Source organism: Equus caballus, chromosome 11, assembly GCF_041296265.1.
Source record: "Equus caballus isolate H_3958 breed thoroughbred chromosome 11, TB-T2T, whole genome shotgun sequence".
Classification (NCBI taxonomy): domain Eukaryota; kingdom Metazoa; phylum Chordata; class Mammalia; order Perissodactyla; family Equidae; genus Equus; species Equus caballus.
Window position 1 is genome coordinate 47,868,213 of NC_091694.1, and position 24,484 is coordinate 47,892,696.

General features: G+C 39.8%; 1 protein-coding gene across 6 annotated transcripts in view; it reads right to left on the reverse strand.

Moving 5' to 3' along the window:
* Positions 1 to 24,484, reverse strand: part of ANKFY1 (ankyrin repeat and FYVE domain containing 1) — an 89,613-nt gene that overhangs the window by 58,922 nt on the left and 6,207 nt on the right. For 4 of the 6 annotated variants that reach the window (XR_011423434.1, XR_011423436.1, XM_005597676.4 and 1 more), the window contains exons 2-3: positions 8,133 to 8,325; positions 4,227 to 4,345 (exon numbers count right to left, since the gene is read on the reverse strand). Coding sequence is in view for 3 of the 6 variants with exons in the window: in XM_005597676.4 (XP_005597733.1) it covers positions 4,227 to 4,345; positions 8,133 to 8,325 (312 nt within the window). In the remaining 3 variants the exon portion in view is untranslated. Of the gene's footprint in view, positions 1 to 4,226; positions 4,346 to 8,132; positions 8,326 to 11,538; positions 11,609 to 23,246; positions 23,303 to 24,484 lie in introns of those variants that run through there. The other 2 variants (XM_070227911.1, XM_070227912.1) reach the window with 2 other exon arrangements.

The window sequence follows — 24,484 nt, forward strand, 5'->3', positions numbered from 1 at the left end:
AAACTGAAAAGGGGGGAAGGAGGATGGTTTCTATTTTTTCAAATGGCTTGACAGGACCCAGGACACATTCCAGGAAAGCTGAATGACTCACCATAAAACGCTTATGCCAGAACAGTAAGATCTTCGCTGGAGAAAGCATGCAAGAAATTCTAGCTTCAAAACAGCCATTCTAAGGCATTGGAACCTCTCCGAGTGTTAGCTGCTGTTGCTAAAGTGCTACAGAGAGGCTATAAACAAGACATTTTGCCTGAAGCAAACTGCTTTCCTTCACAAAGAACCAAACACAGTGCTCTCCTCCTGGCCTCAAGATTTGTTATCTGGCGTTGAGCTAATGATTATATTCTTACTCTTCCCAGTTATCGATCAGCATCCTTACAAACTTATATTTTTATACTTAAAATAATCAGTAAAAAATAAAAAGCAAACTTATACCTTTTTTATCTTTATATTATATTTGAAATAATTTCAGACTTAGGGAAAAGTTGTAGAGTTCCCATATGCCCTTCACTGATATTCCCCTAATATTAACATCTTACATAACCATAGTACAATTATCAAAACCAGGTCATTAGGACCACTACAATACTATTAACCAATTATAGACCTTCACAAATTTTGCCAATTTTCCCAACAATGCCCTTTAAATGGGCCAGAATCCAATTGAGGACACCACATTGCACTTAGCTGTCATGTCTACTTAGTCTCCAATCCGTAACAGTTCCTAAGTCTTATCTTGTCTTTCACGACCTCAACATATGTGAGTAACACTGGCCAGTTATTCTGTGGCACGTTCCTCAATCCGGGTTTGTCCGATGCTTCCGCACAGTTAGACAGAGGCTATGTGTTTACAGTAAGGACTCTACAGAAGTGACTGTGCCTTTGTCAGCGCATCCTATCGGGCACAACACATTTTAGTTTTCTGAACAAGGTCTATATTAAGAAAACTTTCATATATCCAAATATGTTTTAAATGCTTAGTATATAATTCCTATTGTATCTTCATCCATGTGTGCTAAATTCTTATAATAATTAACATCATTAAAGTTGTGTTTGTTTTGAATTTTAAGAAATACCGATTACACGAGAACTTCAAAAGGAAATGTGGAGCTCAGAAAGTCAGTCTCTCTAAGGACACAAGTTCCACACAAACAGGAATTTACTTTTGTTCACCGCTGTATCCCTAGCACCTCGAAAAGTGCCTGCCACTCAACACTGTGATACAAATGGAATAATTCTGAAGAAACAAAACACAGTTAAATTCATAAAAGGATTTTATTAAGTCCATTAGTGTGGAAAAAGTTCAACCATTTAAAGATTTTATTTTATTTTTTTCCTTTTTCTCCCTATAAGCCCCCTGGTACATAGTTGTATATTTTAGTTGTGGGTCCTTCTAGTTGTGACATGTGGGAACGTGGCCTCAGCATGGCTTGATGAGCAGTGCCATGTCCTCGCCCAGGATCTGAACCGGCGAAACCTTGGGCCGCCACAGCAGAGCACGCGAACTTAACCCCTCGGCCACGGGGCCGGCCCCAAGTTCAACCATTTAACATAGCTCTTACACTATTTATATACTTGTTTACCAGAGCCTCTTTCCAATCTCCCTCCAACTGCTGGCCAGCCATGCAGGTTAGTGCTCCCAGGTATCGCATAACACACAGGCCTCTGAGGCAGTTTCAGCCGCTGCAACCCAAGATTTAGGCAATCACACCTACACCCACCAGGCAATTCAGCAGGACGGCTGGGCAAAACATACAATTAAGTACGAACAGGTCCACAACTGCTACCACCTCCCTGGAAACCCCCCTCCCCAGGACACACTTCCAAGATAAATTTATAAAGAAAAGCAAACACGCCATAGGCTCTACTATCAGCTATCTTGGTAGGTGCCTCATCTACCAGAGCCACAAAAACGTTTGCTCTGCAGCAGACCACTCCTGAGAGCAAAGCTTACAGCAGGACAAACCATGCTTCTTATTTACAACAGGAGAAGAGGCCAGGGATATTTAAAGGCATTAACATTCCACTTTCCTAAAACTCTAGAAAATCTCCTGATTCACAGTGATGCAATCTTGTGAACAGTTACTGAGCTAAAGCTGCTCTTAAATGTTATGATGTACTAAAAAATCAAAAGCAAAATTCTAAAAATCAATGTTTAAATTAAGCTTTTTACACCTTAATGCGATATTCTGTGTTCTGAAGTAATTTTGTTTGTTCCAGGGAGCAGTCACATTGCCTTTCTCCCACTCTTATTCCTTTTGGTTGCATTCAATATTTCCCAATTACACAGAAAACTAAGGTGAACGTCTACACTGTCTGAATTACCTATGACACAATCCATCTGACAGAAGTCAGAGGATGAGGTAAAAAAAGTAAGACTATTTCACAGCTCAGCTGCCTAACTGCTTTCTAAAACTGTCTTACCCAGTTATAACGCGACTGGCAAGGGTATATAAAATGTGCAAGGGTGCCAGTTTCATTAGCCTCACAACTACTGGGATTATCTATTTTTGAAATGTAGATATCAAAAGATGGTACCAAACTTTTTTCTAACAAAGTTGGACATTTTCCATATTTTACTATCTCTTTTAATCTTTGTAAACTGTTCATGTAATCAAGATCCTATCATGCATTTTGTGAAGAACACTTCATGATCTAATGGGTTGTAAAAGTGATCCAGAGTTCTGTCGTATATAGAGTCAAAGATAAACGGTTTCAGAAGATTATACTTTTGAAAAAGAAAAGCTCTGCTCAGAGATTTCAATCATGTAGACTGGTGCCCTTCCAGTAAAGAGGGTTTCCCAAGCAGACGTCTGAGCTACAGGCATGAATGCATATGTATGTGTGTATATTTATGTGTTTACAACTCTGAATTATGGACCTTAGGTTAAACCCCTAGAAATAATCACAAAGAGACAGAGTTCACTCACCCTGGGGAAGGATGAGACATCTGCTCCCCTAAATCCTTGCAATAAATGCCTACTTAACTTCGGCAACACTACTCAGGTGTTGGCCACCTCTGATACCACAGCAACCCAAGTTAATCTCTTTGGGACCTTAGACATAAAGCAATTATATTGATGTACACATAGCCCTGGCCTGAGATGATTTGTTATTAGCCCATTTCCTCAAACAGAGTATGAGCTCTTCATGGCAAGGACCGTGTTATAATCATCTCAGTGTTCCTAGCACTGCACATGGAAAACAGCACCTTCTGAATTGGCAAGCCCTTTGAACAAAGACATAATTCAGCAGAATTTTCACAGCCGATCACTTCTGCAAGTTTTTTAATGCCTGGCTAGTCTCCTTACCATATGTTATAACTCTCACGACTATTTTTTTTTTTTTGAGGAAGACCAGCCCTCAGCTAACTGCTGCCAATCCTCCTCTTTTTGCTGAGGAAGACCAACCCTGAGCTAACATCCGTGCCCATCTGCCTCCACTTTATATGTGGGACGCCTACCACAGCATGGCTTGCCAAGCGGTGCCATGTCCGCAGCCAGGATCCGAACTGGCGAACCCCAGGCCGCTGAAGCGGAACCTGCACACTTAGCTGCTGAGCTACCGGGCCGGCCCCATCTCACGACTATTAAGAGCAGAATTAAACTTAAAATTTTCTTTTTTGTTTAACAGCAGTTAGGCAACTACTAAATGAAAATGCAATTTTGAAAATGTTTTTAAGTCTACTTACCACGTTTACCCAACTTCTACACAACATAATGTTGCATAAGACAATTAAATAAAAACACTAAACAGCTCAATGCACGTATTCAAATTCTGAAGAATACTCTTATTCTTTGGAGTCACTGTGACTTCTGAATTCAGTTCTTGTAGGCCAGGAGAAGTACTTTGGCAGCTACGATTAATATTTAAGCAACAAACAGCAGGACTTTCTTGGAGTGGAAGAAAAATTATTTTCTACACATGCCCCCATATTTATAACATACTATTATACAAAAAGAGTTTCAGGGCAGATTTTATATTTTATAAATTATAAGAATATTGTAGATATTCAAATATTTATGATTTATTAGCCAGGTATTAAACAGAAGTATCCACAAAGTACAACCTACTGATTTACTATTTAACTAGTTCATGGTCACCATCAACTGATAAGAAAAGTATTCCACTTTCATTAAACCACAAATATTTCAAAATGACACACCATAACCTTCTGCCACGAGTTCTTGTGCTGGCAGGTTTGAGTCCCCAGCCAGTCAGAGGCTCACCTGACAGGTCCAGCTCCTCGATGGAAGACAAATTGGCCAGACTCCAGCTGTCACTGCGGGCCGCCAGAACAAACTTGTGAGCATTGATGTGCCTGCCTCCAACCTTTATCTTCAGATCACTGATGAAAAAAAAATCCAGATATAAAAAGAAAAATGCCATCATAACTAGATATAGCTAGGATTCACAGCTAATACATATATGGGTATTGACTGATCAACATGCATCTGAAAAAGAAAAAGAAAAATCACAGCACTGAATTCTGATGGGGCACGTTTATAAGATGTTGCTCTAGACGTGTTTTCTATTTCTAACTTCTGGCTTTAGTTCACATGGGGTGTTCTGCTTTCAAAGACATCCCCTAATGAGATTCTTATGGTGGTGAACCTACAAGTTAAATAGGATGATTAATATCCATATAAAAAGTTGAAGAAGTTTTATGCAGAATAAATCAAGATAAACCACCAGGGAGAGAAAGACAGAAGCTTAAAGATTGTGATTACAGCTCTGAAAGTACAGCGCTCCTGTGCTGCACACCATATTAAGGCTCAAGCAAGTTTAAACAGAAAAATTATGAACAAATAAGCGTTGACAAAGCAGTCAAGAATATGAAACTCAATATCCGGACTCCTGTTCTCACCAGAAACATTCAGACTTACTATTGGCCACTTTTTACTCAACCATTTATTAAGAAATGGGAGAAATCTTCTTTTCAAACATTTCCATATTTATGACATATTTTATGAAAGGAGCTTTCCAAATAGTTATTTACGTTTAACTCTGAAACATCAAATGCTAAGGGAAGAAAGCATATGGGCAGTTAACAAAAACCTAAGGATGACCCTCTGGACTGACACAAGCATGTATGTGCCATATGGCTATGGTGGCAGCGATCCAAAGTCATTAATTAGCATCATCCTGCTTGTATTTTTGTTTTCTTATTTGCATACTTCCCTTTAAAACAATTTAAGTTGGAAAGCCTTTAGAAACTAAACACACAAAAACTATTACACGAAAAAAAAATAACTGTTACATGAATTAACTCATCCACTTAAAAGGAGACCCAAACAGAATACTGTTTCTTTATATAATGCTTGATGCAGTCACATTTTACCCCACAAAAGCATTGTCCGGAACACACTTTATAATACGTAAGCATATCAACAATTGTAGTTCTATTAAAGACCAAGTTGCAACTAATTATGTTAAATCAGAAGAGTAATAAGGTACTTATTATTTCAAATTATTACAAACTACTGTTAACAAAGTAGAACATTATTAATCAATTAATAAAGAAGAAATAAAATTGATATTCTTTTTAAAACAACATAAAACTCTGTCTCAAATTATATTGTATGATAAAAAAATTTAACGAAAACAGGAAGCTGGCTATTTACAAAGCACAAATAATTTCTAAACTCTAAATTTATTTATAAACTATTCTAATAACTTAAATGAATATTCAGTGTTTACTGTCTCAGCTACAAGTGTGACTTTTAGCCACAAAATTATAAAAATGAAGTTTTATATAAAATTCCTACTATTCATAGATGTCAGGTGAAAATTTTTTTTCTTTTGTAGTCTATCATACCAAAGGGTAAAAAGATAAGGACTTCATGAATAATTTCTAATAATAATAATTTTTAAAAACACAACTCGGGGCCAGCCCCATGGAGCTTAGTGGTTAAATCCGGTGCGTCTGCTTCAGCAGCCCGGGTTCACAGGTTCAGATCCCAGGCGCAGACCTACACCACTCATCAAGCCATGTTGTGGTGGCGACCCATATACAAAATAGAGGAAGACAGGCACAGATGTTAGCTTAGGCTAATCTTCCTTAAGTAAAAAAAAGAGGAAGATTGGCAACAGACGTTAGCTCAGAGTGAAGCTTCCTCACCAAAAAAAACAATTTCAAAAATGGACAAATCAATTCTATGAAGACTCTGTGTAAAAACAATTAGGAGGCTAGTAATTTTTTTAAAACTTCATTTGAGTCAATTAAAGAGTATTTACTTTTTATTTTTGGTGAGGAAGATTGACCCTGAGCTAACATCTGTTGCCAATCTCCCTCTTTTTGTTTGAGGAAGATTGTCCCTGAGCTAACATCTGTGCCAGTCTTCCTCACCACAGAATGGCTTAATGAGTGGTGTATAGGTTTATGCCCAGGATCCGAACCTGTGAACCCCAGGCTGCCAAAGCAGAGCACGAGTACTTAACCACTACACCACTGGGTCAGCCCCAACATTTCCTTTTAAAATATGAATACTAGGATGTTGTTACTGGAGAGGAGGCATAAATAAAGAGCTTCTTACTAGAGTTTCTCAATCAAACATTTTAAGAGGAAAAATTATAAGCTTGGTTGCTAAAAGAATGAATGCAGTAACTAACTACATATAACAATCATTTTTAACTATCGTATGGGACAACACCTTCTCTTGAACTTAAGTAAAAATAAATGTATCAATGTCTTCAACATTTCTCAGTTTAAACATTTTAACACCGACTCTTTAGTTACTCCAGTTACTGAGATACTCATAAAAATTCTATTTAAAAAAATTTTTTTTTAAAGATTTTATTTTTCCTTTTTCTCCCAAATCCCCCCAGTACATAGTTGTGCATTTTTAGTTGTGAGTCCTTCTAGTTGCAGCATGTGGGACGCCACCTCAGCATGGCCTGATGAGTGGTACCATATCTGCACCCAGGATTTGAACTGGCGAAACCCTGGGCCGCCGCAGCAGAGTGTGTGAACTTAACCATTTGGCCATGGGGCCGGCCCCCAGTCTGATCTATTTTAAACGTCGTAATTTATTTTGAAATTTTACTAAGTCTTATCTAGTCCAATTATCCATCTCTGTAGTAGCCAAATCCTTCCTCTGATGCACATTCACACCCATGTTTCTTTTCTATATCCACTGCCATCATCCAATTCAGTCCTCCATCATTCTGGTCTGGACTATTTGCAACATCACAGCTGCTCCCCTGCTCTCTTGTCTGTATAACTTTGCCCATATAATGTTAGCAGGTTAATCTTCCTAAAACACCACTTCGATTATGACAGTCCTACAACTCAAAAACACTCTGTTCCACACTTCCTAGAGGGTCACGTCCCAGTTCTTCACCCTGGCATCCCAGTGCAATCCACCCTATCTTTCCCACCTCTCCCAGTGCTCCCCTACATGAACTTGTACCCTAAAATAGGCCCCTCACTGTCCTCTAAATCCTCTGCACATTCCCACGTTTCAGTCTATTCTCGGTCACTCCCTACTCACAATAGCATTGTCTTTATCTATTAAACCCTACCCAGCTTTTAACATTTTACCTCAAAACTCACTTAATAACAACAGCTAACAACTGGGTACTTATACTTACTATGTGCCAACCTCTGTTCCAAGTACTTAAGACACGTTTTAATTTAATCCTCACAACAACCTTGAGGTAAGTAGTAGTACTATTGTCCCCATTTTACAGATGAGGAACCTGAGGCACGTCACATAATTGCAGGTCCCTTAGCCAGTAAGTGGCCAGCTGAGCTTCTAACACAGGCTATGTGGCTCCAGAGTCCACCCTCAGCCATCATATGATACTGTCCACTAGTTCCAAGACTCCTTCCTTGACTATCCCAAGAGAAAGTGGCCTCTCCCTCCGAAGCCCTGGCCATGTAAGCTAATTCCCATCTGCATTAGCGATCCTATAACCATGACTCCTACATTCTGTGCTAAAGATAAGCAGGGAACAAGTGACAAAAATCTTCCCTCCAGGAGCTTATATTCTAGAGACTAAAGGTTTGCTAATATCCTGATAAGAAAGAAAGAAGCTTGGGAAGAAAGTCAGTAAGAGAGGAGAAGGTGCAATGTGGCCTGGGAATAAGGAAAAGGGCTTGCTTCCCCAAACTGGCCCTGTGTGGAGCTCACCTGTACTGCTCCTGCTCATAGAGGTCGGCCACGATCATCAGCAGGCGGCTGATGAAGGACTCACTGCTGCTTTCCTTGTTTGTTTGCGCGGCCAAAAGAGAGCATCTCTTCTCTGTCTCTGCCAATTTCTTCTGCAGCTTGACATACTCTTGTCGGAGAAGCATCAAGTGCTTCTCCAACTTGGCCACCTCCTCTGCAAGGGAAAAAAAGACTCAAATTTACCATGGCAGGTGTAACGCAGATGGCATTCACGAATCTCTCCTCCTCACAAAATGGCTATGAAAATGACCAGACACATGACATTTCCACTATTTCTTAGTGATAGTCCCATGGGACTAAAAATGGCTTTGTTTCAGGATGCCACTGGGTCACTGGGTCAAAAAGACCATCATAGTCCAGGGATTTCTCTTCTGAGTTTCCCTGAAGATCAATATTCAATAAATAACAATGAGCAGATACACATAAGATGCTAGTTTTTTCAAAAGTAATAACTTTTACATGTCACATGCTATTCTAAAAGCTTTCTGTGAATTTTCTCATGCAAGTTTCATGACAACCCTATGAAGTAGGCACTAGCCACACTTTACAGAGGAGGACACTGGGGCACAGAGAATTTGCCCAAGGTCGCGATGCTGGTGAGAGGTGGCGTTGGCATACGAGCCCAGGCATTCTCATTCCGGGGCCTGTGATCTATTAACCACTACCTCACACTACCTGACACCTGCTCTCCTCCAGGAAAGGGTCAGACGGAAGCAAGTCATGTCCCACAGGTGTGCTGGGGCAGATTAAAATGGTTGACAACCACTGTATTTGATTGATTAAATTCAACAAACACTTAGCCAGTGTCTACTAGGTGCCAGACACTACACAATGGTAAGCACAATCAGACATATCTTTCCTCAGAGCTTTTAGTTACTAGGGAAAGCAAACTTTTTTAATAACAGTTCCAACAGTCAAATGCAAAGCTACAACTCTAATGAGTACTAGAAGGAAATAACAGAGCTATGAGAAGCCAGAATAAATTTAACTTAGGACGTCAAGGAAGGCTTCCCTGAGGAAGTAAATAGTCAAGAAACTTCTCTCCTCCTTTACCTGGGCTCTAGAAGCTTGGTGAGGATTCCGGCAACCATGCAAATTAGTACCTCTGTAAGTCAAGGTCTCTAATTACAGAACCACAGTGCCTCTATAGTCATCCTATGGGCCTGGGTCCCTTCACCCTTCCACTCCCCAGTATAGATGGTCCAAATCCAGACACTGTCCTCAAGCCCATCTCCCACCCAATCTGCCTCATTCTCAGCCAATGTTTGGAGAAAACTGAGCTACTGCCAACAATTCCCACTGTACCAGCAAACACTCCTACCGACCTCATGCTTTCTCAGAGAAAGTATCCCCCTCCTGTCCAAGTTTAATCCCTCCAACCATGCTCCAAACAAACCACTCTCCTCAGGTGTCTTGCTTTATCACCAACCATCCCTTCTCCAGCAACTTCAATCTGGTTCAACTAGGTCCTTTTGGTCAGCACATAAGCCTGTTCAAGTCTCTATTAAAACAAAATCTCCTGCCACACCACATCTGACAACCTCTGCCCTTCCATCTTTAGCTACCACACACCAGTTCCTCACCCACTGTTCCCCTGTCATTCTCTCCTTCTGTCCCCAGCACTGCCTTGAAACTCTTCTCACCAATGACCTTCTAACTGTCAAATGCAACAGACACTTGCCAGAGGTTCTCCTCATGGATACAGGTGTCCATCCCTCTTTTCTTCCCTTCTTTCAGCAACCACAATGCCACCCTCTCAGATTCTGGGTCTCTGTCTCTTTCACATGCCTCTCTGCATCCCTCCCAAGCCTTGACCACCGACAATTCCCACAGTGCTATCCTTCACCCTCTTCTCAACTGTATGACCTCCCAAGGCAGCTCCACTAGGTCTTTGGTCTGTGTTTGATACCACAATCTAGGTGCAAATGATCCATAGATCCATCTCTTTAGTCCAGGTCTCTCTTTTTAGCTTCATCTATGCATCTGCTCAACAGACATTACTCCCCAGTGGCCCACAGGCACCTCAAATTCACTATGCCCAAAACCAAACTTCAAGCAAATCTGCTCTTCCCTTGTATGGTCCCTATACTAATAAAATGACACTACCATCTATCCATTTACCCGAAAAGGACATGTAGGGATAATCTCAGATGTCTCCCACCCACTCACATGGCCCCAACCCTACCCCAGCTCAAAAACTCACTTTCCCACTTAAACATCTCTGGGAATCCTTTCTATCTTCTGTAACCCCCTCTCCATTATGACTTTACTTCAGACCCTCACTCGTCATATCTGATCTCCAGTGATGCACGTCTGCGTCTGAGAGCCCATCACAGGGCCTGACACGCAGACGCTCACTAAACATTTGATCAATTCAATTCAACAAGATCGAGTTTTATCCAAGAGGATTTCTTTCCTCTCCTCAACTTCACGCCTCCTCCACCCACTGCCCAGTAGCTAATTCTTTATAAACATGGAGACAATCAAAACTGGTTCAAAAACACAGGAACGGTTAAATAAACTAAGTGATACATGAGTTTGAAGTTATTATGCAACTATTAATGTTTGCAAAGAAATATGTAATACTAAATATGCATATTCAAGGAATAAACTTTAACAGAAAAAAGCAGACTATGAAACTAAATATACTTTACAATTTCAATTTTATTATAAATATTCAAATTTATTATAAATATATGAGTAAAAAGACAGAGTAAATACCACAAAATATCAGCAGGTCTCACTGAGAGGGGGGATTATGGAAATTTTTCATCATTGCACTTTTCTGCACATTTCTGGTATTCTATAACAAATCTGTTCTGCTTTCATAATTAGAAAAAGTATTTTAGGAGAAATTTGTTTAAATACTAATAGATTATCTTCTTCATACATGTAGTAGGAAACTTTTTTCTCCTCTTCCAGAGGATTCACGTTAAATAACTACCTGGAGTCAAAAAAACTGGGTGTGTCTCAGGTGTAAACCAGTACTCCCAGGAAAACAGAGTGGGAGGCACTTGCAAGACGGAAATCTGCTCACCGCTGCTAAACTGACACTGTGTCCATGAGTTACATATCAGATGAGAATTCCCATAACACTTTTTTCAAAATATTCCAATTATTTGGCCTACTAATATTTAAACCAAATATTGCTTTTAAAAACACTGGCTACAGGAAAAGAGAATTTACAACAATCCTATTATAATGTTTTTTAAATCTCAGCAAGTAGCATTTACAATTACACAAAACCCCTTAGGTAGGACCCAGCTCTATGCTTTTATTCTGGTGTGAAAATGTACAGAGGTCACTGGTTTTAAAGAGCTCTTCACAGTGACTCAGACTAAAAATCAAAGAAATTGCGATTATTCACCTTAAAGAGGAAGCATTTAACACAAAACGATAAGTTCATATGAAGGTACAAAATTGATACTCTTTTTCTCCTGTAAAGAAAGAAATGGAAGCGATTGGCTTCTTTAAAGAAAAATGGCGCTGAATTTCTAGGTATAGTAACAAAATGTAAAAGGACATACAATTAAGAGTAACATCAAATTTTGTTCAAAAACTGCTATCACCTGGAGCAGAATGAATCTGCAGTGTCAGAGATGACAACAACGGTTATCTCTGGAGGAACGGCAGGGAGTGGTAACTGGGAGGGAACAGGAGGGAGCCCTCTGGGGTGCTGCTAACATCCTTTTTTGTTGTTTAACTTAGGAGTGGTTACAGGCATGCTTCATTTTGATAATTCACTGAGCTCTACACTTAGGGTTTTCTCTTTTCTGCACAGATCTTATGCTTCAATTAAAAAGTTTTTAAAAAAACAATATATATCTGTAGTGGGTTCTTCAGGCAAACTGATGGAGATCTAAACCCTTTTAGTAACTAGCCTTGGGACGATGGGCAAGTTTGTCTCTCTGAGCTTCAGATTCCTTATTTGTAAAGTAAGGGGGAAAATCTACTTCTCAGTGCTGCTGTGAGAATTAAATGACAGAAAGCGTCACTGTATATGCACTCAAAATTGTATTTCCTCCACCCTCCTTGCATTCCACAATCACATAATTACTGGATAAACAGTTTAAACTATTATAACAATTTACACAACATTTTTTATGGAGTCATGGAAAGGAGAATGGGATTCAAATGTTTTACTGACCTGGGAACTAAGATTGATCAATTAAAGTCACGGTAAATTAACAGGACATTATCAGAAGTATGAGGCGAAGAACAAAAGTAAAACCAGAATGGAGACACTGGTAAACGCTGAACTAGCTACTTTAAAACATTGTGTCACCTCATACAGCTAGTCTGCACTGACAATTCCCAAACCAAAATGCGAAGCCTAACATGCTTTAAAAACCCTATTATTCATTTGGAAGAGGTGCAAGTTAGGCGGTCCTTTAAAAAACTCTCAGGGGCTGGCCCTGTGGCCAAGTGGTTAAGTTTGGCACGCTCCACTTCAACAGCCTGGGGTCGGTTCCTGGGCGCAGACCTATGCCACTCGTTGGCGGCCATGCTGTGGTGGCAATCCAAATACAAAATAGAGGAAGACTGGCACAGATGTCAGCTCAGGGTGAATCTTCCTCAGGCAAAAACAAAAACAAACTCAAAGAAGCAACTCCTAATCTACTACAGCAAAAAGTCAGTCAACATCTACAGTTGATCAATCTAGAAACGGTATTATAAGCGTTATCACTCAGAGGTAAACAGAGAAGAGTGGAAAGTAGTCTGAGGACTGAGAGGCGGCAAATTTATCCTTTGTTATAAGTCTTACAATATTACTTGAATTTTAATCTATGTGCACTAATAAAGCAAATATATCGTCTAAATACAAGTTTTAAAGATTATGAAAAATAATCACAATTATGAGGAAAAATAAATACTTTTCTAATACCCACATGTAAGGACTTTTATATATCACAAGATGTTAGGAGGGAAGGAGCCCAAAGACTATCTCCTTTAGTTCAAGCCTCAGACGATGAATCTGAAGGCAGACAGGGGACAAGCCGACGACCAAGCAGCCTACCCACCTCTTGCCTCTCAGCCCCGGCTCGACGACATTACTCCCAGGCTGACTGCGGAAGAATCACTTAGGCAGTTTGAACTAGAGAGCATGCATCCAGATTCAGCAGATCTGGGGTGAGGTTGGTAAAAGTATATTTTTAAAACAGCAAATTTAAAGATTTGCCCTGGAGAAAAGTTCAGCCCCCAGCGCACACCTCCCCCAGTCACACACAGTTAGACTGCGCTGGGAAGGCCACTGTTCGGATAGAAGACCAACTGAACTGCAATTCTTTTTGTGCATTCGTTGACTTGTTCAAAGATTTTCATCCCTTAAGAAGACAACTGCAGGGGCCGGCCCGGTGGCACAGCACTTAAGTGCACACGTTCTGCTTCAGTGGCCCGGGGTTTGCCGGTTCGGATCCCAGGTGCAGACATGGCACCGCTTGGCAAGCCATGCTGTGGTAGGCGTCCCACATATAAAGTAGAGGAAGATGGGCATAGATGTGAGCTCAGGGCCAGTCTTCCTCAGCAAAAAGAGGAGGATTGGCAGCAGATGTTAACTCAGGGCTAATCTTCCTCAAAAAAAAAAAAAAGAAGACAACCGTATAACCTGGTCATTGACTAAAAGTTTATTAAGCACCTATGCAGTGCCAGTGTCAAAGTAAAGAACAGCATCTTGGCACATGTTTTTTACAAAGTTACAGGGCCATGGAGAAGATAGGCAAATAAACAAGACAATTCACTAAAACCTGACAGCACTCTGACAAGGGACACAAACAGAGCATGAAGCAAGATCACCTGGCCTAAGCCAGTGCAAGGAAAGACGTGCTGGAAAAGTGGTGTTTTACTTCAAAAGATGTAAATAAAGCCTGTAAGTGTTTGTAGCATATTGGGCCCAGAACAGGCAAGGAAAAGGCTTCAGTCTTTTACTTTCTTGGTCAGATTCTCCTTTTAAACTAGTATCAGTGAACAGGTTTGTGCAACAGACATAACACTTGGCTCTATGAGAAATACAACCAATTAGAAGACAAGGCCTAGCTTAGTCCTTCGAGAGCTCACTGGCAAAAATGCCGGCCACTCCACTGCCTCTGCCCAAGTCGACTGAAAAGGACGGCCAGAGGCTGCCTCGTCCTGCTAGTTCACCCTGGTGGTTACGGTTACATCCCACTTGCCCAAGAGACAGCTTCCAGGTTTTCCAAGGCCTATGGCTATGGGTTGCAGATTTTTCTTCCGCAAAGCAAACTGAAACCTTTAACCTAGGTTTCAATTACACTATTTTCCAGCCAACCTAAGAATTTTGCTCCTCAAGAGCTCCCTCCCATCAAGACCATAGCATCAGCAAATAACTGCATTTTCATTTCACTTAAACTATCAATCTGCAAGTATTTACGAAGCACCCACTATGCACTAAGAACTATAATAGATTAGGAGCTGCCTCTTTGGGTTTCTTAAAAGGGCCGTCTAACTTGCACCTTTTCTAAACAAATAATGTAGCACCAAACAGCATCGAACGTAGAAGCAAAGTAGAATCTACGAGGAATGCACAAACAGAAGGGGCCACAATAAAACTAACAGTCATAAAGAATCTGGACACTGATTTATGTGGGGGAATTACGAGGACACTTGCCTTCAAGAGCAGAAAGTTGTTGACTCCTTTATCTACCCCATAAAATGAGATCCTAAAAGTTCGGTTTCAATCATCCTCTCAAGGAATCCCCATAAATTTCTTTGGACATCAGTTATACACATATAATTCCAAAATCTACAGCAATAGCTCTAGTCTCTCCTCAGAATTCCTGACTCAAATTTTTAGCTGCAGCCTGAACATTGACACAAGATGTATACTACAAAGGTTATGACTGGGGAAGAAGCCATCAGGAGAAGAGGCAATTGGGATGATTTAGGGCTCTTGTTCTGGGAATCACAGATGCTCCCCTGCCCAGTATCTTTTGTAGGGGGAAACCTGCATCACAAGTGTGCCTACCAGGGGTCCTGCAATTACCACAGCACTTCACGGTGTAATGGAAACAGCACCCACCCGGGATGTTATTCTATGGGGAATACTGCCTGCTTGAAACAGCAATGCAAGTGTGTCCTGAAGCCTACCAAGCTGTAGAGTTCCTACAGGAAAAAGTATGAAATGGCCATTTTGAGCAATAATGGAGGGCCAATCTACAGCACAGTGCAGTGGTGAAGTGGGCAGGCTCTGGAGCTGGACTGACTGGGATAGAATCCCGGCCCACATTTTCTAGCTTTGACACGTTAGGCAAGTGCCTCAGTCGCCTCATCTGGAAGGATGCTGTAAACATTAAATGTGTAATACAGACAATGGCCTTAGGAGAGTACCTGCCCTGCAGTAAGCGGTCGATAAATGTTAGCTATTATGACAATTCTTAGAAAGGCCACACAGCATAGTCCTTAACAGCGTGCACTCTGGAGCCTCACTTGACTGGACTGGAATCCCAGCTCGCCCACTCACTAGCTGCGTGACCTTGGGCAAGTTACCTACTCCTCTGCGCTTTGCTTTCCTCACGTGGAAAGTGGCAATAATAACAGCATCTCAGAGTGTTATGGAGGAGTAATTGAGTCAAGATAGGTTAAATCATCTAGAACAGTGTCTGGTTTAAAGGTTTACTACTGCTAGTACTTTTTACCAAGTGGCTAGTTTTCACCTGTGGTTCTTCTTTCTTTTCCTCCAACTTTACTTTTGAAAAATAAGCCTAGAAATCTAACAGATAAAACCTATAGTTTCACCAAAAGAGCTATGCAAAGTATCAGTGAAGAATGTCAGCAGCTTGCATTCTAATTTTCATGTTTCTTCCCAAATAACACCCATTTGCTCTTCACCACTGTGGTCTCAGGTCAGACATTCTGATGAGCCTTCTCACAGTTCATTAGTCTTGACTTAACTAAGGATGCTTGAGACAAGAAGAAATCTGCATTCACTATGAATAGCCTAAAACAGAGAGACCAATAGCTACTGAAAAAAAAGAAACAACCAGAAAACTTCTTCAGCAAGTCATGGGACTCAGAAAAGGAATCAACTCTGATCCTTGTAAGACTATTCCATCTGGGCCAGGAGTTGGCCGACTTCTTCTGTGAAGGGCCAGATGGTAAGTGTTTCAGGCTTTGTGGGCCACAGAGTCTCTACGGCAACTATTCACCTCTGCTCTGACAATAAATAAATGAGAGGGGCTGTTCCCCTCAAAAATCTACTTATGGGCACTGAAAATTGTATGAAATATAATTTTCACATAATCTTCCTTATATTTTTTTTAAATGGTTGAAGAAAAAATATATATATATAATTCTTAGCTCAAGGGCTGTACAAGAACAAATCTCTGGTCAGATTTACCAACAGACCATAGTTTATCAAACCCCTGTTCTAGGTGATTTGTTTTTTCAGTGAGGAAGAGTGGCCCTGAGCTAACATCTGTGCCAATCTTCCTCTGTTTTGTATGTGGGATGCCACCACAGCACAGTTTGACCAGTGGTACGTAGGTCCATACCCGGGATCCAAACCTGCAAACCCCAGGCCGCGGAAGCAGAGTGTTACATCACCGGCCAGCCCCTGAACCAGGTAATTTTTAAAGACGCAGTATACTGAAATGATGGCAAGGGCCAAGTGAAAAGGGAAGAAAGCAGTTAATTCATCCCAAATGCCTCAAACTCCATATCCTCTCCCTTCCCCTTACCAAATTCGGCGCCACTAAGCCCTCACATCTTGAAGACATCCTTCTCTCCAAGCTCACCAGCTGACCCTTGTAAACATGCTCACAGCATCCCCCTCCCAAACAAATATTTCCATATTGTTACACTCTTGATGCCTAGTCTATCACGCTCTTTTCCTTCTCCACCAATTTCTGAAGACAGTCTCTGCTCACCGCTTCCTTCCTTACCTCCCGAATCTTTTGAAACTTGGCTTCTACGCACACCACTCTACTAGAGCGACCTCAGCCACAATGATCCAATCACCCAATTGAAGTGGGTGATCATCTTTCCTTACCCTTCAAGGTCCTCAACCTCTGTGCAGTGTCCACTTCTCAATTAGCCCATTCTTCTTGAAATTCTTTTGTCTTCAGCTTCCTAACTCTGTACTCTAGGGTTTCTCCTCCCTTTCTTACAGATAACTTTAAGGTCTACTCTGACTACCCACTCTCTAAAAGGAAAGCATCGCACAAGCTTCAGACCTAGAAGTAAACTTTTCCTAGACTTTCTTTCTGGGCAGTCTCATGCACACCCATACTTTACCGTCACCTCTATGCAAATGGCTCCAAATCTCTCTCAACAGCTCCTGCTGGCAGGATAACCCACTGCTACTACAAACTCAACACGTCCAAAATCAAACTCCACTTCCTACTTCCATTTCAACTGTTGTCCTGATTTGAAAGCTCTGGGTTATCTATGTATATAGGCTGTGATAATCCACTTATAACAGCATAGCGAAGACATAAAATACTTAGAGATAAATTTAAGAACAATGCGCAAGACTTGCACACTGAAAACTCTGAAACATTGCTGACAGAAATTAAAGACAACCTAAACAGATGGAGAGTTATACCACGCTCATGGACTGGAAGGCTCAATATTGTCGTCAGTTCTCTCCAAATTGATCTACAATTCCAAACCATTAGAACAAAATTTTCAGATTTTTTTTGTAAACTTAACAAGATGATTCTAAAATGTATATGGAAATGCAAAGTACCTAGAAGCCAAAACAATTTTGGGGAAAAATATAAGAAAGGTGTAGCACTTACATGACTTGATTTTAAGACTTGTTATAAAGCTATAGTAAATGAGAAAATATCACACTGTGATCAAGACAGACATTCAGAGCAAAGGCACATAATGGAATCCAGAAATAGACCTATACATATATAGCCAAATGGTTTGACAACAGTGCCAAGGCACTTCAATGAGGAAAGGATGGGGGACTGGACAAATGAGTATCCACACGGAAGGAAGTGAACCCCAACTCTTACACTACACTATATACAAATGTTAATTCAAAATGGATCGCAGACCAAAATGTAAGAGTTAACACTATAAAACTTCTAGACTAAAACAGAAAAAAATATTAGTGGTCTCAGATGAGGCAAAGATTTCTTAAACTGGGCAAAAAAAAAAAATTATAAAAGAAAAAATAGAGATGGGGCCAGCCCCATGGCATAGTGGTTAAGTTCAGCATGATCTGCTTTGGCAGCTCAGGTTCACAGGTTTGGATCCTGGGCACAAACCTACACCACTCACCATGCTGTGGCGGTGACCCACATATAAAGCGGAGGAAGATTGGCATGGATGTTAGCTTAGGGCTAGTCTTCCTCAGCAAAAAAAAAAAAAAAAAAAAAAAAAAAAAGGCTAAATTGGACATTATCAAATTTTAAAAATTGTTCTTCAAAACACACAGAAAATGAATAGGCAAGCCACAAACAAGGAGAAAATATTTGCAAAACATATGCCCAACAAAGAACTTGTATCCAGGCTATATTAAGAACTCTTACAACTCAATAATAATCAGACAACCCAATAAAAAAAGGACCAAAAATTTGAACAGTTCACCAAAGAAGATAAATGCATGGCAAATAAGCACATAAAAAGGTGCACATCATTAATTATTAAGTAAATGCAAATTAGAACCACAATGAGATACTACTACACTCACTAGAATAGCTAAAATTAAAATGTTGGCAAAGGTGTAGAGAACTGGAACCCTCATACATTGCTAGTGGGAACGCAAAATGGGACAGCCACTGTGGAAAACAGTTCGACAGTTTCTTAGTTACACATTCGCTTTATGACTCAATGATTCCATTTTCACGTACCAAGAGAAATGAAAACATATGTCCATAAAAATTGGAAACAACCCAAATGTTCAACTGGTGAATGGACACAAATTATAGTGTGTGTGTGTGTATATATATATATATATATATATATATATATATATATATATATATATATGTATGTATAATAGAATACTACTTGGCCATGAAAAGGAACAGACTACTGATACAGGCAACATAGTATCTCAAAAGCAATAAGCTAAGGCAAAGAAGCCAGACACAAAAGACCAATACTGTATAACTCCATGAGAAACTGTAGAGAAGGCAAACCACAGTGATGGAAAGCAGATCAGTGGTCTTCAATCCCAGAAGAATGGGACTGACTGCAAAGGAGTTCAAGGGAACTTTTTAAGATTACAGAAATGTTCCATATCATGATTGTGGTGATGGTTACACTACTGCAAATATCTCTCAACTGACAAGTCAAAATTGAATTTTATTGTTTGTCAATTATGCCTCAATAAAGCTAAAGACAAACTCCCTCTGGGATGCACCTTGGTATCTTTTGTTTTCTGAACACCATCACACTAACGTATCTCCAAGGCCTTAGCATCATTCACACACATGTAACCAGTCACCCTTCTCATCCTTCCACTCCCCATTCTATTCTATGCACACCATCATTAATCTTCCTAAAACTCAGCTCAATTAACCAAACAACTTCAGCCGGGTCCCCACTGTCTGCAAAAGTACAAGTTTCTGACTGAGGCATTCTGGCTCCTCTAAGAAGTTTCTTGAGGGCAGGAGATGTCTTATTTATTCCTGTATTTCATCAGCAGTACTTTGAACTGTGTAGCATGGTTTTTGAGCATTCAGAAACCGCAAACAAATGCAGAAATTTTGGAAATATTATGACTTAATAGGTCAAATTACATAATACTGCCTACTGTGGCAGGCTGAAAAATGCCCATCATAATATCCATGTCCTAATCCCTGGAACCTGTGAAAGTTACATTATGGGGGTAACTTTCTGCAGATGTGATTAAGGATTTTTTTATTTTTTATTTTTATTTTTTGCTGAGGAAGATTGGCCCTGAGCTAACATCTATTGCCAATCTTCCTCTATTTTATATGTGGGTGACCACCCCAGCATGGTTGAAGGTGTGCGCCAGGGATCCAAACCTGTCAACCCAGGCCGCCAAAGCAGGGAACACCAAACTTATCCACTATGCCACGGGATTGGACCCAAGGGTTTTTTAATTGAGGTAACATCGGTTTATAACATTATATAAATTTCAGGTGTACATCATTATATTTCAATTTCTGTGTAGGTTACATCATGATCACCACCCAAAGACTAATTACCATCCATCATCATACACGTGCCCAGTCACCCCTTTCACCGTCTTCCCTCCCCGCTTCCCCTCCGGTAACCATCAATCTAATCTCTGTATCTATGTGTTTGTTCTTGTTGTCGTTTTAACCTTCTATTTATCAGTGAGGTCATACGGTATTTGACTTTCTCCCTTTGACTTATTTCACTTAGCATAATACCCTCAGAGTCCATCCATGTTGTTGCAAATGGCAAGACTTCATCTTTTTATGTCTGAGTAATATTACACTGTGTATATATACCATATCTTCATTATCCATTCATTCCTTGAGGGGCACTTATGTTGTTTCCAAGTCTTAGCTATTGTGAATAATGCTGCAATGAACACAGGGGTTTGTGTTTTCATGTTCTTTGGATAAATATTCAGCAGTGGAATAGCTGGATCACACAGTAGTTCTATTCTTAATTTTTTGAGAAATCCCCATACTGTTTCCACAGTGGCCGCACCAGTTTCCATTCCCACCAGCAGTGTATGAGAGCTCCCTTTTCTCCATATCCTCTCCAACACTTGCTATTTCTTGTTTTGTTAATTATAGCCATTCAGATGGGCATGATGTGATATCTCATTGTGGTTTTGATTTGTATTTCCCTAATAAATTAGTGATGTTGAGCATCTTTTCATGTGCCTGTTGGCCATCTGTATATCTTCTTTGGAGAAATGTCTGTTCAGATCTTTCGCCCATTTTTTAATTGGGTTGTTAGTTTTTTGTTGCTGACATGTATGAGTTCTTTATATATTTTGGATATTAACCCTTTATCATATATATGGTTTGCAAATATCTTCTCCCAATTGTTAGGTTGTCTTTTCACTTTGTTGATGGTTTCCTTTGCTGTGCAGCCTTTTAGTTTGATGTAGTCCCATTTGCCTATTTTGTCTATTGTTTCCCTTGCCTGGTCAGACGTGGTATTTGAAAAAACACTGCTAAGGCCGATGTTGAAGAGTGTACTGCCTATGTTTTCTTCTGGAAATTTTATGGTTTCAGGTCTTATGTTCAAGTCTTTAATTCACTTTTAGTTAATTTCTGTATATGGTTTAAGATAATGGTCTATTTTCACTCTTTTGCATTGGCCTGTCAGTTTTCCTAATACCACTTATTGAGGAGACTTTCCTTTCTCCACTGTGTGTTCTTGGCTCCCTTGTTGAAAATTAGCTGTGCATAGATGTGTGGGTTTCTTTCTGGGCTTTTTTTTTTTTTTTGAGGAAGATTAGCCCTGAGCTAACATCTGCTGTCAATCCTCCTCTTTTTGCTGAGGAAGACTGGCCCTGAGCTCACATCTGTGCCCATCTTCATCTACTTTATATGTGGGACACCTATCACAGCATGGCTTGCCAAGCGGTGCCATGTCTGCACCCGGGATCCGAACCGGTGAACCCCAGGTCACCAAAGCAGAATGTGTGCACTTAACCGCTGTGCCACCGGGCCGGCCCTCTATTTCTGGGCTCTTGATTCTGTTCCACTGACCTATGTGTCTGTTTTTCTGCCAGTACCATGCTGTTTTGGTTACTATAGCTTTGTAGTATATTTTGAAATGAGGGAGTGATGTCTCCAGCTTTGTCCTTTTTTCCTCAGGATTCCTTTGGCTATTCAAGGTCTTTTGTTGTTCTATACAAATTTTAGGATTCTTTGCTCTATTTCTGTGAAAAATGTCATTGGAACTTTGATAGGGATTCATTGAATCTGTAGATTGCTTTAGGAAGTATGGACATTTTAACCACATTTATTCTTCCAATCCATGAGCACGGAATATCTTTCCATTTCTTGTGTCTTCTATTTCTTTCAACAATGTTTTATAATTTTCAGTGTACAGGTCTTTCACCTCTTCGGTTAAATTTATTCCTAGGTATTTTATTATTTTTGTTGCAATTGTAGATGGGATTGTAATCTTAATTTTTCTTTCTGCTACTTTGGTTAATATATAGATAGCGTATAGTTAGTGTATAGTGTTACTGTATTTTTGTATGTTGATTTTATATCCTGCAACTGTACTGTATTCATTTACTACTTCTAAAGGTTTTTTGGTGTATTCTTTAGGGTTTTCTATATAACACCATCTGCAGATAGTGACAGTTACACTTCTTCCTTTCCAATTTGGATACTTTTTATTTCTTTTTCTTGCCTAATTGCTCTGGCTAAGACTTCCAATGCTATGTTAAATAAGAAGGGCAAAAGAGGGCATCCTTGTCTGGTTCCTATTCTTAATGAGTTAGCTTTCAGGTTTTCTCCAGAGTGTGATATTAGCTGAGGGTATGTCATATATGGCTTTTATTATGTCGAGGTATTGTCCTTCTATACCCATTTTATTCAGAGTTTTTATCATAAATGGATGCTGTATCTTGTCAAATGCTTTCTCTGCATCTACTGAGATGATCAAGTGATTTTTATTCTTCATTTTTTTAATGTGGTGTGTCACACTGATTGATGTGTGGATTTTGAACCATCCCTGCATCCGTGGAATAAATCCCACTTGATCATGGTGTTTGATCTTTTTAATGTATTATTGTATTTGACTTGCTAGTATTTGGTTGAGGATTTTTGCATTGATGCTCATCAGTGATATTAGCCTGTAATTTTCCTTTTTTGTGTTGTCCTTGTCTGGTTTTGGTATTAATAAGGGTAATGTTGGCTTCATAGAACGAGTTAGGAAGCTTCCCCTCTCTTCAATTTTTTGGAAGAGTTTGAGAAGGGTAGATATTAAGTCTTCTTTGAATGTTTGGTAGAATTCACCAGGGAAGCTGTCTAGTCTAAATTAAGGATTTGAAGATGGGAGATTATCCTGCATTCGATGGGTAGGCCCTAAATGCATTTACATGTATCCTTATAAGAGGAAGCAGAGGGAGATGTGACACACACAGAGGAAAGGACCATATGAAGACCGAACAGAGAGAGACTTGAAGATGCTTGCCTTGAAGATTGCAGTGATGCAGCCACAAGCCAAGGAATACCAGCGGGCACCAGAAGCTGTAAGAAGCAAGGGAGAGGTTCTCTCCTAGAAGCAGAGTATGGCCCTAGCAACATGTTCATTTCAGCCCAGTGATACTGATTTTAGACTTCTGGCCTCCAAAACCACAAGCAAATACATTTCTGTTGTTTTAAGCCACCCAATTTTTGAAAATTTGTCACACCAGCCATAGAAAACTAATACATCTACCCTTATGACCAAAAAATTCTGCATAGTAAAAGATTTTAAAGTCCTAGCAGCTTCTTGCTGGATTAGTGTCAATTACAAAGTTTTATAGAGTAAATAAAATGTACAGTTTCTTGTAATATTTTGCAATAAAAAAGAATCAATATTTTTAATGTGTCGTAATTAACAGCAGTTAATTCTTCATCATCTTAAATTCTAAGCAACATACTCAAAGTAGTACAGTACTTAACAAATAGAATTCACTTAGGTTAAGTGGATGGCCCAAAATTACACAATTAGCAGGAGCCGAGTCAACATTTAAGATCTTAAGCCAAAGTCCATGCTCATCCCATTGTACCATGCTGTGTAATTTCATCTCCAATGTCAAGACACCAAACAAATTTTAATTATTAATTAATTCATTAATCCAGGAACTAAATGTGTTCTTTCCATTCCCCATCTTAAATGCAATTTCTACTGCCCTCTGCCTACTCCAATTCTAACCCACACTGTATTGTTGTTTTAGATTAACAAAACCCTGATATTTCCTTTCTCCACACTTCTATAGTTCTTACATTCCAGCTCCAATTTTAGCAGTGAATTAACGTTCTTTTTTTTTTTTTAAAGATTTTATTTTTCCTTTTTCTCCCCAAAACCCCCTGGTACATAGTTGTATATTTTTAGTTGTGGGTCCTTCTAGTTGTAGTACGTGGAACGCCGCCTCAACGTGGCCTGATGAGCGGTGCCATATCCGCACCCAGGATCCGAACTGGCAAAACCCTCGGCCTCTGTAGCAGAGGGCACGAACTTAACCACTAGGCCAAAGGCTGGCCCCAAATTAATGTTCTTTGTGTAATTCTTTAATGACTAAATGATTTTATCCATACTCTGCTTTAATTATGTCCATTAGATAAAATAAAAATGATTGTGAAAGCTGTGATATCCTATTTTGAGAATTACAAGAATAATTTTTGTTTCAAGCACATATTAGGCTTTTCTGAATAAGAGTATTTCAT